Source organism: Propithecus coquereli, unplaced genomic scaffold (assembly GCF_000956105.1).
Source record: "Propithecus coquereli isolate 6110/MARCELLA unplaced genomic scaffold, Pcoq_1.0 Scaffold262, whole genome shotgun sequence".
Classification (NCBI taxonomy): domain Eukaryota; kingdom Metazoa; phylum Chordata; class Mammalia; order Primates; family Indriidae; genus Propithecus; species Propithecus coquereli.
Genome location: NW_012148197.1, coordinates 2,126,201 through 2,144,796, shown reverse-complemented (window position 1 = coordinate 2,144,796; position 18,596 = coordinate 2,126,201). Strand labels below are relative to the sequence as shown.

The 18,596-nt window shown below is 43.2% G+C and overlaps 1 protein-coding gene across 1 annotated transcript in view; it reads left to right on the top strand.

Moving 5' to 3' along the window:
- Positions 1–18,596, top strand: part of ABCC4 (ATP-binding cassette, sub-family C (CFTR/MRP), member 4) — a 244,430-nt gene that overhangs the window by 80,981 nt on the left and 144,853 nt on the right. Inside the window, exons 9-11 of the mRNA XM_012647333.1 lie at positions 7,038–7,139; positions 12,195–12,284; positions 13,778–13,969. Coding sequence (XP_012502787.1) covers positions 7,038–7,139; positions 12,195–12,284; positions 13,778–13,969 — 384 coding nt within the window. The remainder of the gene's footprint in view (positions 1–7,037; positions 7,140–12,194; positions 12,285–13,777; positions 13,970–18,596) is intronic.

Below are 18,596 nucleotides of genomic sequence, written 5' to 3'. Positions count from 1 at the left end.
GAAATAAAAATCGTGACCTGCTGAATACTTCGCATTTTCCAGGGGTTAACTTTGTCTGTGTCCTGCTAAAGGACACATCTTTGATTTGGGCAGATGCTTCCGGTAGGGAGGTGAGCCTAGGAATTCAGATGTCTGTTCAGCAGAAGTGATTTTCAGAAAAGAAGCAAAAATGGCAGAGTATGAGAGTGATTAGAAAGTGCTGGTGTTAGTGTGACAAACTGCTTCCTGGCGGTGTCGAACTAATTGTTGGACTATTTTTTTCTTCTTTTAGATCTTCAACTTTTTTTAAACCCTATAATATGACCCATTTAAAAGTTTTGTCCCCTGGTTCGTAAGAATCACCTGAGGTGCTTATTAAAACTAAATTGTTGCACCTTGGAGATTCTGCTTCACTAGGTGTTGGGGCTCGGGCCCAAGGTATCTACATCTTTAGGAAATGTCCTCATGTACCTGAAAATATGCCACATTTGGAAACATTGCCCCAGTTGTTGGGGGGAAAAGACCCCATGAGGTCCAAATGTGTTTCGCAAATAGAAAAGACATCAGGATCACTGAAGACTAAAATCAATTGAGAGGAAGAAAACAAATATCTCTTATGGTCTATGTGAGGCTTTGGCGGGGGGCAAATTTGGAATTTATTCATTCACTCGATTATTTATTCCATTTAATAATTGAGTATCTGCCTTAAGTCCGGCACTCTGAGAGGTGCTTATATGCAATGGTAAACAAGTGCGTAGAAGTCCTTACCACTGGGAATTTATATGTCATCAAGTGTGTGTGTGTGTGTGTGTGGGTAGAGGTAATATATAATTAAATTAAACTCAGCATTGATGTACATTTATGTGTCATTGTCCTTGGATGGCAAAGTCCAAGGTGCATTGAGGTGGGTTGGTAGAGATGCTCATGCCACAGTGGAGGTAGTGTTTCCTGTGAAGGCTCAAGAAGTAGCCTGAAGAATTACCTGGGTGGTGTTGGAGGGGGCTGGGGGCAGGCAGATGGGCTGGGGGTGGTAGGAGGCTGATGCTTTGCATGTCCATGCGGGTAATTATGTGACACTAGTTCATAGTGCACAAGGAGACCCAGGACTACCCAAAAATGCCTGAGGCTAAAGAGTAGAGAGTGCTAGAGGCCTGGTCCTCTGTACAGGACCTAGCGGATGGTATTAAGGATTTTAGTTTTTTCAGAGCTCACCTTGGCTGCAGCCTGGGGAATGGGTTGGAGGGGTGGGAGTGGAGGGTCCAGGGTAAATACAGGGAAATGCATCAAGAAGCTGATGCAGTAATTAGTCCAGAAGAAGATGATGTGATTTGGACTAGGACCAAGTAGAGAGACTTGGACAGATCTGACAGCTGCTTTGGTGATTTTGGCTGCAAAATCACCTGGTGTCACTGAAATATAGAATACTAGAAGAGGACCAGATTTGAGGATGGATTTGGTTTTGAAGTCTGAAATTCTTTAGAAATATCCAAGTGTTTGCTCTAAGACCCACTGACGGGATCTGCCTGATTCAGCCTCCTTTCCTATTTATCAAACAGAGGTAATAGGTAATGAATGTGATTATCTGATCTGATGTTTACTTCTCCTCCGTTCTTTGCCTCTCAGGTGGATGTGCTAGTAATCAGTTAGAAAGTGACAGTGGCAGCAGGAGAGGACGCATAGGTCAGCCAGTTGTACTGATCAGGTTATCAGAACTAGCTGAGTCGCTACCGTAGGTGAGCTGGAAGCCTGGTAGCCATATTGAGTTTAGAAAACATTGTGTTCTTAAAAGTTGACGCACCCCTGTCCTGTGCAGCCTGGGACTCACTAGATTGGGCCCTCTTGGATGATTTCTAGTAAGATCATTTTGGGAGCCCTAGGTAGAAAACCCACTGCACCTTTCCACCTTTGAGATGGTGCCTTGGAATATATGCACAGGGCAAACCCACACGTGGGCTTTGCAATGAAGTATCTTCTTTTTCACACATACTTTTCAATTTCTTTTTTTCATGTACAGAAAATGAAGGATTTATTGTGAAGTTTATAGGCTCAAGAAGTTCCCTCTATTTTTTTCTTAGTAAGGAAAGGTCTTGGCATTGAGCAAGTCCAATAGGATTATAAAAGATCTTGTCTTAATGTCAAAGCACTGAAGGGTTCAGCGACTTCCACATCCAGTAAAACGTGTCTCTGGGGTTATATTGTTCACAAAGCTGCTTAGGTTTTTGCCTATCCTCTGCTCTGCAGTCAGTCTTTTTGGCTTGAGTTCTGAAGCCTGATACTTCCCTGCATGACCTGTTGTGGGGATACACTTCCTTGTAATGGCAATTTAATTTCAGCATTTTCATCAGCCCGAGTACTACAGAAGAATCCAACCAGCACGTCTGGCACCTTTACAAGCTGTTCGTGTGTTGAATGGAGTCTCATTTAGCCACTGAATGATTATAACTTCTTTATACACTTAGACCTATTGTTTATAGAGAAGTGCTCAATAGATTTACTTCCTTGTTTTGTGCATACTTTTTCTTTTTGGAGGGAGAGAATTTCTATTCTAACATGTGCTCACGAAATATTGGATGATCTTTTGGTAATTCGCTTAAGCTAATATCGGAATTCTATTCTGTCTAGATCAGACTTAGAACATATAAAACCATTTGCTTCTTGCTGTGCTAACTTACACTGTGTAAGACCTCAGTGATGTAGCTAATAGTTTAAGCCAACCATATAGTCTGTTTATTCCTGTAGCATGTATCTGGGAAGAGCCGACTCTGTGCAGCCTGGTGTTGGAGTGGGGACATGTTCATGTGGGCGGGTGAGTGAATGTGTTTGTAAGTTGCTGAGGGGCACATCTCTACCCTCCATGTAATTTAGCATCAGTCCCAGCTGCAGCCGTCCTGCAGTGGTTCCCAGCAGGATTAGCATTTTAGCTGGGCCCTAAAGCAGTGATCCCCAACATTTTTGGCACCCAGGACCAGTTTCGTGGAAGACAGTTTTTCTGTGGACTGGAGTGGGGGTGGGAGGGATGGTTTTAGACAAATTCTCATAAGGAGTGTGCAACCTAGATCCTTCACATGCACAGTGTACAGTAGGGTTCATGCTCCTATGAGAATCTGATGCCACTGCTGATCTGACAGGAGGTGGAGCTCAGGCGGCGATGCGAGTGATGGGGAGCAGCTGCAAATGCAGATGCTTGCCAGCCGCTCACCTGCTGCTGTGTGGCCTGTTCCTAACAGGCCATAGACCGTGGTACCGGTCCGCAGCCCAGGGGTTGGGGACCACCGTCCAAAAGCATGGGTAGGATTAAGTACTCAGGGTTTCAAGGGGAAGGCCACTTTGGAGTGTGGATATAGGTGCTGATGGGTCACTGAAGGGTTTGAGGCATGGTGTACTTAATCAGAGGTACTTTAAGAAGATCCTTAGGGAGTGACACTTGGGATCAGTTCGATGGTTTTGGGGAGCACAAAAGAACGAACCCGGCAGTATAGAAGAGACCAGCGAAAAAATTATATCAGTGTTCCAGATGATTGTTAGTCAGTGAGCTTCTGAATTTGGATCATTTTAAAAGGAATGGTGAATTGTGATAGAATGGGCTAAAATTGATTCCTGGTTGACTTTGGGTGAGGCGTGGAGAGAGAGGTCACAGATGCTGTGGCTGAGCCTGCAGTGGAGTCCACAGGCCAGCGTCTGTGTCACCTTGTCTCCTTGCTGGGCACGGGCTTGTGCACATAGAAATAATAGTGCCCGACCATAAGTAGTTCTCAGTAAGGCTGCTGGATGTATGGTGAGAGAGTGGGTAAGCAGATGGCGGCTTATGCTTGCTGGGTCTTTGAGAGAAATGCACGGGACTGTACTGTCCTTTTCCTGCACAGAAGAAAGTTTTCATTTTCAGCTTTTACCAGTGTTCTTTTGAAGTGTAACATACAATCAAATTCATAGCTCTAAGGAGTGATAGTTAGGAATGTTAAAGACTTAAAGGCTGTTTACAATTTTTAGAGTAGTAGATGACTTAAGTGTTGCATTCTCTTTCTCAAACACGTTCACATGCTTATTTCTGTTGCCTGTGGTTTCTAGAATACCCCTGGCACAGCCATTCACACCAGGTAGTTTATTTTCCTCTCAGGCAAAAATCTGTGTAAGGTTCTGTGTGAGTTTGCTAGGGCTGCTCTAAGAAAGTACCATAAACGTGACGGCTTAAAACAGCAGCAGTTCAATCTCTCTGGGGGCTAAAGTCTGAAGTTAGGGTGTCAGCAGGGGCAGGCGCCTTCTGAAACCTGTAAGGGGGGATCCTTCCTCACCTCTTCTAGCTCCCGGGGGTTGCCGGCAGTCCTTGGCATCCTTGGCTTGCGGCTGCATCCCTCCAGTCTGTCTCCATCCTCACTTGTTGATTTCTGCCTGTGTTTCCGTCTCGGCCTCTCTCTTCTCTTCTTACAAGGACAGCAGTCATGTTGGATTTAGGACCCACCGTAATCCAGCATGACTTCATCTTAATTAATTACATCTGCAACGGTCCTCCTTCCAACTAAAGTCATATTTTAAGGTACCAGGTTTAGGAATTTACCTTTTGGGGGTTGTCTTGTCTGTTTGTACTGCTATATAACAAAACACTGCAAAAATGTATTTCTCACTGTTCTGGAGGCCAAGATATCCCAGATCAAGGTGCCGGCAGGGTGGTTGTCTAGCGAGGGCTACTCTCTGCTTCCTTGATGGCGCCTTGTGGCTGCATCCTTTGGAAGGGAGGAAGGCTGTGTCTGCACATGGCAGAAGGTGGGGGCTGGATGCTGCATGAAGCCTCTTTTATAAGGTCCTTCAATCAGTCCTCATGATCTAATCACCTCTTAAAGACTCCTCCTTTTAAAACCATCAATCACATTGGCCATTAAGTTTCAGCACCTGGATTTTGGAGGGGACACGTTGAAAACATAGCATGGGGGGCGGAAAGAGTTCACCTCATTACAAGTTCCATGGCTGGTGTGATGCTCCTTAGCATTTGAGATCCAGACTCTTTTTCTTTGTATTCCACTGAGCATGGTCTTTACCAGGACGGCAGCTTCCGAGGCCCGAGCAATGTGGTGGGAGAAGGTTCCTGGGTGTTGTCACTTTCCATTGACCTGAGCTTGAGTCACATGGCCACACCTAGCTGCACAGGAGGCTGGGAAGCATGGTTCCCGTTCTATGCCGCCCAGTACCAGCTAGAAATTGGGGGTGGGGGCGCAGGGGTGTTGTTAACCACAGAAGATTGAGAACAGATTTTGACGACAGCCAATGTTGTTTCTTCCACACAATCAAAATTTTTGGGGGGCAGGTGGGTGTAATCTGGGTTGACAATTCATAAATTTCTGAGCCCCTGTAGCTCTTCTCATTAAATTATGTCTAACATTTGAGGAGCAATAGGGAGGTTTCCCATATATTGTTAGCTTAGATTTGTAATGGTTAACAGGACTTTGTCTTATACAGTTAAATTACATCGAATAGCTGCTATCTAGTGTGGAAAATAGCAAGAAGGGGAAGATATGGCCATCCCTGCTGTCAGGGACAGGGCATTCGCTGCCACAGATAAGTGACTGTGAAAAGATGCTTATAAAATATATTTTTGTCCATCAGTTTAGATTTTACTTCTCTCATCTGATTTCAATTCAAGACAAATAGGTAGTGAAAAAAGCAGCGACTCAGATAAACCTAATTCACAATTACTCACTATAGCTTTTCTTAGTGGAATCTAGGCCTTAACTGTATTTATTACACGCACTTAGCTATATAATTTTGTCTTTCATAGTCACCGTGTATCCTTTTTTTCTTAAATTTCAGAATATAATGGGGGTACAAATGTTTAGGTTATGTATATTGCCTTTGTCCTGCCCGAGTCAGAGCTACAAGCGTGTCCATCCCCTAGACAATGCACACTGCACCCATTAGGTGTGAATATACCCGTCTTCCCTCCCCCACACCTGCCTGACACCCAATGAATGTTACTACTATACGTGCACATAAGTGTTGATCAGTTAGTACCAATTTGATGGTGAGTACATGCAATGCTTATAAAATATTTTTTAAGAGAAACTTAATCTAAGAAGAGCATTTCTTTTTTAGAGCTATAACTTATAAAAAAACAAACTCCTTTTTTTTTTTTACATTGCCTTTCTCCACATGTTCTAATAGAACTATAACTTAAGTGATCGTTAACACAACAAGTTTGATACGTTGATTTGACATGCACTTCGGAGGAGAAAGGTCAGAGGCCAGAGCTAGGGCTGTCCTTCTGAGTCTCTGCCATTGGCCTCATGTTCCCTGCCTGCCTTTCTGGGCCAGCCCGATTCCAGAAGGCCTGGGAATGGCTTTCTTCCTCACGTTCCTAGCGTCGAGCATGGTGGTTGGCACATGGTGAGGATTCAGCAAATATTTATTGGGTCATTTCGTACCAACTCCATGTTTACTGTTAGTAACACTAAAGTAAAGCAGTACAAATGTCCAGGTTCTGTATGTGTTCGACTTTGGAGCAATATATTCTCTTTTGGAAGGAAACAGTATGCTTGTTGAAAAATATTAGACAGTTGCCTCATGGCTATGAACTCTTCATAAATTTATTTATTAAATACATAGCATTTCCTGATTTGAACCAATACTTTAAACACAGTTGGGCTGGACGGTATGGCTCATGCCTCTAATCCCAGCATTTTGGAAGGCTAAGGCAGGAGGATCGCTTGACGCCAGGAGTTTGAGACCAGCCTAAGCTACCTAGCGAGACCTCCGTCTCTACAAAAAATTGTTTAAAAACTTAGCCACATGTGGTGGCATGCTCCTATAGTTCTAAATATTCAGGAGGCCAAGGAGGGAGGATCACTTGAATCCAGGAGTTTGGGGTTGCAGTGAGCTATGATTGTGCCACTGTACTCCAGCTTGGGTAACAGAGTGAGCCCTTGTCTCAAAAAAAAAAAAAATTACAGTTGATAAAATGGTCTGTGGGCCATATAAAGTTTTATATAGCAAATTCCGTGGAAATAATGATTTTTGTGCTGTTGTTTTTGCAATTTAAACAATCAGTGTTTTTCCTTTCTTTTTTATTTTAGAGCTTTCTGTTACTTGACCAGATATCACAGCGCAACCCTCAGCTGGTGTCGGATGGTAAAAGGATAGTACACATAGAAGATTTTACTGCTTTTTGGGATAAGGTAATATATCCACCATTACAAGATCATTACTGCTGAAAGAAAATGGGTACCATTGATTTAATAGAGAATTTTTAGATTTTACACATGATATAAAATGTGACTTTTTCATTCACTGAAAGTTTTGTTATAAAAATTCTGAACATCGGGAGTAACATTTGCAATTAATAGAAAGCAGGTATAAAATCGGACTATGGTGTTTGACAGGTGCTTTATGTCATTTTCAAAAAAAATTTCAAAGTGTCTCATTTTGAGCTAAATGGAGGTTTAGATATTTGTAAAGTTTGGATGGGACACGACAAACCAGGGTTGCAGTGTGGAATGGCTAACGAACAAGATACGTTATAAATTAGTACAGACGCTTTGGGGTATCAGTGTGTATTTTTACCTTAATGTTTTCAGATCATCTTATTACATAGCGAGAAAAGCCCGTGATTTGGAATTCTGCCGTGGGGTTGGGGTTGGGGTGGGGGTTCCCCTATTGGAAGCGTCTGGGTGGCGCCAGCTGTTTTGGCGGCGGCCCAGGCATGGGGCAGCCGGCCAGCGCAGTAAGCTCCGTGGGTTCCTGACTGAAGGGATTCACGGGGTTGCAAGCAGACAGGCAGAACTGTCACGGCCACAAGGATTTTCCAACACTTGGTTTACTTCGGACAGCCAGGCAGACAGGAAAAGGAGCAGGGACCACCCTGGAGACGTGTGCAGACTCGCAGACTCAGTGCCTCCCCTTCTGTGCACACGGCTCCAGCGCCGTCCTCCCCTGAGTCCCGGGTGCTCTGCAAATCCTCCCGTTTCAGCCTGGCTTAGTCTGGAAAAGCGAGCACACAGCACAGGAGAGGGAATCTCGTGCAGGCAGTTCTTCACGTAAGGTTGAAAGAAAGGGCACAAAGGCAAGCAGTGGCGGTGGGGGTGGGGGCGCCCTGAGCTTGGCCGTGGCAGGAAGCTGGCCCAGCTGTAGGGCGCGAGGTGCTGTCGCCCAGGGGGCCTGCCAGGAGCAGAACCCAGGGGCCTGGCTGCCAGAGGCAGTTGGGACTACAGAGCGAGAGGCTGTTCCGAGGGCGCTGGGACAGCTTAGGCTGCCTGATGCAGATGGGCCGTGCTGGTGGGACCAGCTTCTCCCCTCTTGAGGTGCTGGCTGTCCCTGACCTCAAGTTGAAGTGCAGTTTTCAGGAGCGGAGAGGCTTTAGGCTGTCGAGCAGCTCTCCCTCCCAGCTCCATAGCTGCCCCCTTCTCCTATGCTGCTATAAATGTTTAATCTCTCTAGACTCTTCCTTTCCTTACAGGCCTGTCTCTCTAAGTGCTGTGCTACGTGTGTCGTGCTCACCCAGTTCTGTTGTGATGCTTGCCATCTCTACCACCCAAACAATCATGTGTTCCCACGCACATAAAACCACTTCGTTTATTGCACCTTGTGCACGTGGAAACTCGCACAAGGTGCGTTACCCGCCCTGCCAGTTTCTCCCTACTGGCTTGGCGTGTCCCACCCTACTGCACTTCAAGCACTGATGGAAAGTCACACTAGCATTCCGTGGTCAAAAACACACTCTAGGTGAATGCTGTTGAATGAGGGGAAGCACTGAGGTAGATAACACACACTTCGTAGGACTCATTACAAAATTTCTTTGGTAGCAAACTCTGCAACGTTGTAAAATGGGCTGTTTCGTTCTTCTAAGAACTTACTGTGTTCTTAGACTGCTTTTACAGCTTGCATTGTAGGACAGCCCCGGCCTTGTCCGTGGGAGATTATGCCTTACGCTGGGGGATCACGAGGTCAAGTCTGGTGAGGTCATGGTTGGGGAGAGGGTGCGTGTGTGGACAGAGGGGCTCAGACACTGGGGGTTTTGGAGATAGAACCAGGAGTTAGGAGGAAGACACAGACCCCAGCAGCAGCCCTGCTGGACAGTCAGACAGGTGTTTGAAGGAAGGTCTCACTAACCTGGGTCTCACTTATAAAACGAATGGACTTGGGCTCAGTCTCTTAAGTTGTAAAATTTGTGACCTTGTGGGAGCCTCTCAACTCCTTGGGGGCAAGGATTTTCATCTGCTTTGTTTATTGCTGTTATCTCCAAGTCTTACCACAGTGTCTGGCCCACAGTGGCTGGCCCAGAGTCGGGGCTCAGTCAAGGCTTTCATCGGTGTCTGGGAGCCTGGGAGGGAGGGGGTTGAACCTCTCGAGAGTCCGAATGCTCCCGCTTCTGGTTACAGTAGAGCAGTGCAGGGTCCGTAGCCTCCCGATGTGGGAGGAACCTCCTCACCAGAAACTGCAGGCTGTGATGGCAAGGTGGCTTTTGTAGTGGCCCACTTTCTTGCAGTGAAAACTGAATAAAAAGTATTAAAATCTGAAATACCTGTTTGGCAGGTAGGAAGGAGTAGAAAAACTTAAAAAAAAAAGTATCTCACCTATCAAAATCCAGTGTCTGGCGGGGCGTGGTGGCTCACACCTGTAATCCTAGCACTCTTGGGAGGCCGAGGTGGGAGGATTGCTTGAGGTCAGGAGTTCGAGACAAGCCTGAGCAAGAGCAAGACCCCGTCCCTACTAAAAATAGAAAAATTAGCCGGGCATGGTGGCAAGCGCCTGTAGTTCCTGCTACTTGGGAGGCTGAGGCAGGAGGATCGCTTGAGCCCAGAAGTTTGAGGTTGCTGTGAGCTAGGCTGACGCTACGGCACTCTACTCAGGGCGATGGAGTGAGACTCTGTCTCAAAAAAAAAAAAAAAAAATCCAGCTTCTTCTGAGTAGTTTTTGTAATTCCTATACAATATGGGGCTAGTTTATTTGCGATTGAAAGCAATTATGATTGTTTTGTTATGGGACCATTTCATAGTGTGGTACGAGATACATTTATAAGGTGTTAGTTTATATATATACACATTTTGATATGTGACCATTTGTAAAAATAATTGTGATTGTTTTAGTATGTGACCATCCAATTATTTCCAGAGAAATTTTTCATTTTGAAGGTTATGTAGACCTTTTTTTCTTCCTCTGTGCCTTGAGTCTTTTGGGCATATTACTAATCACTCGTGCCCACTCCAGATGTGGAGTTTTTTGAGTGCATGTCCAGAAAGTTAAAGGTCTGCCTGGACTGGGTCACCTCAGCTTCCTGCGATTGTCAATGGGTCGGCTTCACTCTGCTCCCTCCTTCCGTCATCCCAGGGGTGTCCTGCCCTTGAGGGACTCCAGATTAAGAATCCTTTTCTAGAGTTTGGGAGGCTGCATTGCCTTTGATTTGATCATTTTTCTGTGATATTGAAGAGCATTTCCTAAAGCATGTTGTGCAGAACACTAGACCCCTTAAGAGGGTTCTTTCAAAATGAGTTTGGGGCTTAAATAAATTTGCTAGATCCTCAGCCACCAGAAATGCATGGTGAAGACTCTCAGATCCACACCATGGGAAATTCACATGGAGATCATAACTATGGGAGGAAAGAATTAATCCTCCAGTAGCAACTCTGTTTATTTTCAATAGTTATTGTCAACTTTTGTCTGACAGTGTTGATATCTGGGTTTGGACAAAAGTCCTCACAGGTGACGATTACTACTATTGAGGTTTTATATTCTCAGTTTAAAACCATCCTTCTCCTTATTTATACCATCTGAGTTTTGCCTTTTTAAAAAGATAGATAATTCAAAGTACTGACTGTCACTGAATAGGAAGAGGAAACCTTCTCATTTTTGTTTACCATGCTCTGCTGAATTCTCTCTCCCTCAACACAGTTTAATCCTCTCAGTTGATTTTCTAATGCTTTGGAAGTTCTATGATGAAGCAGCAAGTTTGGTTCTCTCTCTTAAAGAATAAATTGAGGCCGGGCGCGGTGGCTCACGCCTGTAATCCTAGCTCTCTGGGAGGCCGAGGCGGGCGGATTGTTTGAGCTCAGGAGTTCGAGACCAGCCTGGGCAAGAGCGAGACCCCGTCTCTACCAAAAATAGAAAGAAATTAATTGGACAGCTAAAAATATATAGAAAAAATTGGCCGGGCATGGTGGCACATGCCTGTGGTCCCAGCTGCTTGGGAGGCTGAGGCAGTAGGATTGCTTGAGCCCAGGAGTTTGAGGTTGCTGTGAGCTGGGCTGATGCCACGGCACTCACTCTAGCCAGGGCAACAAAGTGAGACTCTGTCTCAAAAAAAAAAAAAAAGAATAAATTGAACTATTAAATGACATAGTTTTAACATCAGCAGTTACTGAGCATTTTCTTGACATTTAATGTAGGCAAACACATCCATATACTCTTAAGTCTCTTTATCTTAGAGTTTATAGATTATTCAGGAATATGATTGCTGATAGCATAATGAGTACTTTGTCCTGCCCGCCTCCTTGCGTTGGAGTGTGTGCTGTAGTGCGTACGGCCACGGTGTTCATAGTGGAAATACTGTGTTGTCCCTGTCTACCCAAGGTAGTGCATGCTGCAGGTATAACACTGAGACTTAATCACTTTAACCCATGACTTTATACTTAATTTCTTTGTTACCCATTTTTTTTTTTTGTGAAACTAGAGCCACGGTCACAGCATTGACCATCATTTGTAGAAGTTCATTTGCCGAGAGTGACATGCCTTCTTCCTGACTGAGTGTTACTGAGATTTATTCTTTATCAAATGGAAATTGGAGAGATGGGTGGTTTCAAAAGCTTTTTTAAGTCAAGGGCTGGGCATACTGTGTACTTATGCTGCCACCTTGTGGAGGTCGATGAAATAGAAGATTAAAACCAAGGGTCATAATGGAAACCTCCCAAAGTGAATATTATATAAACAGTATTATTTTAGTAAGTTGATGTGAGCCAAGAAGCTTTCATTTCAAGAAGCTTGACTTGTTATTTTTTACTACATGAATTCTATAGATGTCTGTAGTTATGTTCATATGAAAATCTGATGAAAGGGAATGGGCCTTACTTAAATACTAAAGTTACCAAACTGCTTCAAACCCCACAAAGGAATATGATTGGATGAAAAGGTGAAAGGTTTGGGTTATGTTCATATACAATAACTATTACATCCTTCACTTTTTGAAGTGACTTGTGTTACTTTATTGATATGGGCACATTTTTGTAAACTTTAATTTGTAGGCATCAGAAACCCCAACCCTACAAGGCCTTTCTTTTACCGTCAGACCTGGTGAATTGTTAGCTGTGATTGGACCCGTGGGAGCAGGAAAGGTAAGTTATAATGCTCTTTGGCAGCTGGACGCAGCACCACGTCTGGCATTAAATTCTTGGGGTTGAGCCCAAAGCTATGTGTAACACAATGTTGGGCTGGGTAAACCTGGGACAGCATTTCTCATTGTGTTCCACAGAACATTAGTTTTGCAAGAAAGTGAACTGGCCAAATAAATCTGTGTAGCGCTACTTGTATTTCCCTTTGCATTTCAAATTGCACAATTGGGAACTCCTTGTCTGGAGGTTTACATCTCAGTGAAAGAAATTATTTATATGACTCCTATTCAGGGTGGAATGGCTGAGAAAGTGGGGACTTCCTTTTTTTTTTTTTTAATTTTTTTTTTTTAATTTCAGCATGTTATGGGGGTACAGATGATTAGGTTACGTATGATGCCCTTACCTTCCCTCTTCCCCAAGTCCGAGCTTCAAGTGTGTCCATTCCCCCAGAGGTGCGCATCACACTCATTGTTTGTGCATATGCCCGTCCCCTCCCCCCCCCGCGCCCAACATCCAATACATGTTATTCTTATGTGTGCACTTAGATGTTGATCAGGTAATACCAGTTTGATGGTGAGTACATGTGGTGCTTGGGGACTTCCTTTTGTTAGAGTGGACCCTCGGTGCTACAGGACATTAGGAAGTTGTGAGGGCTCATTTCTTCATGTAACTTCTCCAAGTCTCATCAATGCACATTTAGTAAATATGCAGCCAGGTGTGTGGCCCTGTGTTGGGGCAAAAGATACAAATATAGGCAAGACCCAGATGCCACTGCCTTCCAGAACCTGCTAGTTTCTGGGGTGAGACCGAAACGCAAACAGATGATTTCAGTTCAGTGTTGTAAGGTTGACAGTGGTAGGCACAGACCCATCACATCTGTGTGTTGTAAAGGATTTGAAGGAAATGTGCCTGCACACTTAGTCTCGTGCTTTCCTAAACAACCTAATACAAAAACCTAAATATAGAATGTGTCACTGATAGGGTGATTATTTCCTTTATGATTGAATTTTGCTCTCCAGGCACATGGTCCTAGGGTTCCTTTAAATAAAAGTCTTTCCCAGTGCACAGGATATATTATTTACACGTAACTTTTCTGGAACCAAGTACATTGTCAAGTAAAGGATACCTTGATGCTGGAACAACTGCATTCAATATCAAAATATGTGAAAACTATATCATGCCGTGCTACTCAGTTGCTATAAACATTCTTAAGTACTCTTTGTTCCATATACCATTTCATTTGGAGGAAAGTCATCTGGGCAGACACAGTAGATTGTTAAGTTCCATTTTGTGAATATTCCTTTTAAGTCTTTATGCATTGACCAGTAGTGCTTTTTCCAGTTTTTTATTACAACTTTCAGTGCTGTACTTTATCCTATTTTAAGTGAAAGAAAGTTTAAGTTTATCCAACCCCCAGGGGTGGGCAAGGCTGTATTGTGGCGACTTATTCTGTCCTGAGTGTTGAGTGCACATGTGTTTTTTACCGTCTCTTTCAGTCATCGCTGTTAAGTGCTGTGCTTGGGGAGCTGCCGCCAAGTCAGGGGCTGGTCAGCGTGCATGGAAGAATCGCCTATGTTTCTCAGCAGCCCTGGGTGTTTTCAGGAACTGTGAGGAGTAATATTTTATTTGGGAAGAAATATGAAAAGGAACGATATGAAAGAGTAATAAAGGCTTGTGCTTTGAAAAAGGTGAGTGATGACTTTGGAATTTCAGGTAACATTAGTGTTAGTTTAAATGTCAAAGTTTTATTAAATTTCTTTTTTTAAAATTTTTTAAGATCTTTGAACGTTATTTAATACTTTAAGTGAGTCTTCCAGGTAAATACACACACATACTCTCTCTCTCTCTCTCTCTCTCTCTCTCTCGTTTTCATCCCGATGCAATAATGATATTCATAATATGCTTTTGTGTGCGTTTGGTTTGGTTTTGTCAAGTTTTATTCACTTTTGTAACTTTTTTTTTTTAAATGGACAATTACGAAAATTGTGAAAATGGAGAGAATAGTGCATTGAAGCTTCGTGCTCCCATCACTGAGCTTCAGCCGCGATCACCTGTGGCCAGTCTTGCTTCATGTCTGCCCCCTGATGTCTGCCAGCCCCACCTCCATCCAGATTTTTCTGAAGCAGGTCTCAGACTGTATAGTGTTTTACCTGTGAATGTTGTATTGTTTAATCTCTAAAAGATAAGAACCTCTTTGGAAAAAACATCACCACATTGTCACATCTAAAAAAAAAAATGACCAAAATTCATTGTTGTCATCAGCTGTCTACTCCATTTTTACAGTTCTTTAGTTATCCCATTAAGAAACGTTACCCATCGGCCTGAATCAGACTCCAAATGAGATCTGTGCGTCGTGTTTGGCTGATGTCTGCAACTTGGGTTGCTTTCAGACCATAGGTTTCCCTCTTCACTTGATTTTTGACTTGCAATTTATTATTTAGAGAAAATGGAATGTTTGCAAATTTCTTTTTAATATTGCCTGTTTCACCAGGAGAGAGATTGCTTTGAGAAATAACATTTGAGTTTTGCAGAAAATGACAAGATGAAATGTTTAATTATATGTTGAGATTTTAATAAAGTTGCTGGATGATTGATAAAAACTGAGCCTATCTAGTAGAATATAAGTTAGCAAAAAGAAAGGTAAAAACTAAAGAGGTATGTTACCCTCTTTGGGTAATAAAAATCAGCGAATAATGGTATTAAAGGGCTCTCCCTGGGGTCTGTTCAGTGTGGCCTGGACTTCCAACTGTTCCTTTATACTGTCTGGAAAAGGCTGCCACACACTGTCAAGGAGTGATGCAGACGGCTTCCAAGCAGCTTAGGGAGGAATGAGTAATTTTGCAGGAACAGTGGCTTGAACATCATAGATTGTATTGGGTGAACAGCATTTTATGATGATGTTGAAAAAAAATTGCTTGTTTAAAGAGCTTTTATTACTTTCTCCTGGGTTATTAATGTGTTTTCGGAAATGACATTAAGTTAGCAATAATGAGTTAGATTTGTACTAAATAGTATACATATGTAAGAAAAGGGGTAAAGCAAATGCAGAGTGGTAGTGGTGACAGCTCCCATTTATTTGAAGTCCACCGTGTTTTAATCATCTCTCCCTCTCTCTCCCCCTCTCCCTCTCTCCCCCCGCTCTGTCTCACAGATACACACACACGCACGCATATACACAGAAAATGTCTATGAGTTTTTAATCTTTTACTATAATTTCTAGTGTCTTCAATATTACTATCATTTTATAGTTGGTAAGAGGGAGGGTTAGAGAGATGAGATGAAATGACACACCCTTCTGCAGATCAAGTTCAAACCCACATCTGCATGGCTCCAGGTTCCATCTCCCCTCTGCCACGCCACTCCCAACTGAGGATGTGTGTAAGGCAGAAATATCTTAAAAACTGGATGATCGATGAAGGTGCAATGTCAACAAAAACCGTTCTCAAGCATTTCCTTTTTACCTTAGTCAGGGTCAGCTTCCGATACCCACGTCAGATTCCTGATTCCGAGGTCAGCCCAGCCATGCCTGCCTTTCTCCTCTCCCCGTCTCTGGAGGGTAGCAGGTGTTGGGACAGTGGCTGTCACTTGGCATCTTCCACAGCCACCTGTGAGGGCTGGGCCAGTAACATGGACAATGTCTTGGGCTTCTGCATGGCAGGCAGACTCCAGTGGGAATGGGGTCCCGGGCTGGGCTGCATAGTGATTTTTTGGTTTGTTCTGAGATGTCTATACATGGACTATTATCCTCCCTGCACACATTCCCTTCCTTGGCAGAATGGCAGGCCCAGGGTAGAGAAGTCAAACAGAGCAGAAGTCCTGGCCCGGCTTCTTCCCTTACTTGTTGTCATTTTGGACACATCATGTTACCTCTCTGGGCCCCTGATGTCTCTGCTGCAAAATGAGTACATTGGCTTAGATGGTTTCCAAGAGGTTTTGCTGCAGTTTTGAAAAGCCACTTATGAGTCTATTTAGCAGGGGATCATCAAGACCTTTAAGAAACCAGAAAGCCACTTAATGAGTTAGGAGATGCTTTGCTGATCTTTTTGAATCCATGTGTCAATGGCATCTTGTGCCATATAATCTGTGTCTATATAAGCTATGGCACGAGATGGCCGCTGATTATAGGAGCTTCTTTGAATTATTTTGTCTTGAGGGTGCAGAGACTTCCTGTGTCTTAGAGAAGGCTTGGACAGAAACAGTACTGGGTGGCGGCAGGCATTTGCTTCCATTTTCTTTCTTATTAAATGGAGATACGGAATGTTTTTAAAGACTACAGGCAATGTCTGTGACGTGCAGACGTGCTAGGTTTTGGTAAACAGTAGCTATTGTCACTATTATAGCCCTTTTCTCTAAATAAATTGATCAGATAAATAAAGATTTCTCCTTAACAGTTTCCCCATGCCCTCCCTCCCCCACTCTCCCAAATCCTGTAGGAGAAAACAGGAAAAAGCAAGATTTCTCATGGCAGGATAGATTGATAACAACTAGATACATTATACGAGATCAAATTGAAGTAAATTTGTGATGTAAGTTCATTGAGCTGAAAACATTTTGGAGATAAAATAGCAAGATATGAAGTAATACTTCACATTTACTTAGCAGCATCACTGTAGGCTGATTACGTATTCACTGCAGTTGACATCATGGTGAGTTTCAGGACATACCTCAGGAAGCAATGGACCGGTGTTAGGTACTTTGGGGGTGTTGGTTACAACTGAGGCCCTGGAGTCAGGCAGGTCTGGGCTTGAGACTCACTTCCTCTTTACCAGGTGTGCTACTTTAGCTAATGGTGTGAGCTTTACAAAGCCTCGTTTTTTTCATCTGTAAAATGGAGACAATAGTACTGTCCACCTCATACAGCTATTTAGGATGATGACATTTGATCACGAATTTAAAGTATCTGATTGCTAGGCACATAATAGGCTGTCTATAAATGTTAGCTCTTCATTATAAGAGTCACCAGTTTTGTTTAAAATCACACAATGTGGCATGTCAGAGCTAATGTATCAGAGCATGTAACTTCTATTATTTGAATTGATATTTATGTGGGTACCCTATACATAGTATACTAAGTTAACAATAAAAATATTGTTACCCTAATAGACATGTAACCTTTGTCTGCATATTATCATTTTGCCCTTGAGAACTTTTTAGAAATTCTGAGCTATACAAAACCAAAGATATGGCATTAATGAATTTGACTTTAATGTTTTCACATATAGATTACTTGAATATACAAACCCCTCTGGGGTACCGTTTCTTCTCATATTTACCACGTTCCTGCCAAGTTGGACAGATTGCCTTGACAATTGTAGAATAACTATTGTTACATCTTTATTGTCTCATCTCTCAGTTGGAAGGACCATGTCATTCTCATGGGACTGACATAATAGGAAGTAAGAAATGCGACTCTAAACCTGGAGACGACATCTATTGCTCCTTCTATGTGTAAATATAGAGGCCTTCAAGCGTTACATTGTTTTACCATTGCCTTTATTTTAAATTCGTCTTTCAGCATCCTCTCTGGGCAGCATGATGTGAAAGGACAACAGATTGTGAACTGAGATGAGCTTGGTCCATATTCCAACCCTTCCATTTAATAGCTGACAGTCCTTGGACCAGCCCTCACTGATTCTCAATTTCCGTGTCTGTGAAGTGGGGCAATACTTACTTTTCAGGTCATTGCGAGGATTAGGGATAATACAAGGCATCCAGAATAGCAAAAGGTGCATGGTTTTATCACCCAGGAGCTGACCAATGGGGGGATAGTTGTGTACACACATAAACATTATGAAGTGGAATAAAGCAGGTCCCTCAGTAGAAATATAAACAAAGCCTCAAGAACCCAGTAGAAAGAGACATGATTTCTGATTAGGGAAAGGCAGGAATGGTGTCACAGAAGAGAGCATTTGAACTTGGCTGGAACGTGGGTAGATGGGACAGGCCGTGATAGGAAGGGCAGGTCCACATGGAAGCAAAGCTGTGCCCAGAGAGGTGAGAACTGCTTTGTGACTCTGGAACCCAAGGCCTGACATATAGTCATTACTCAACAAATATCTGTTAAAATGGTTAAGCACATAGATGCTGTGAAAAACTACAGCATTGAAATAGATGGAACATTTGTTGTTTTGGGATTTTTTGCTAGAGGTCAGTCTCACTGGGGTTAGGTGATATCTCATTGTGGTCTTGATTTGCATTTCTCTGATGATTAGAGATGTCGAGCATTTTTTTGTATGTTTGGCCATTATTCTGTCTTGTTTTGAAAAGTTTGTTCATTTCCTTTGCCCATTTGTTGATGGGGTTGTTTGATTTTTT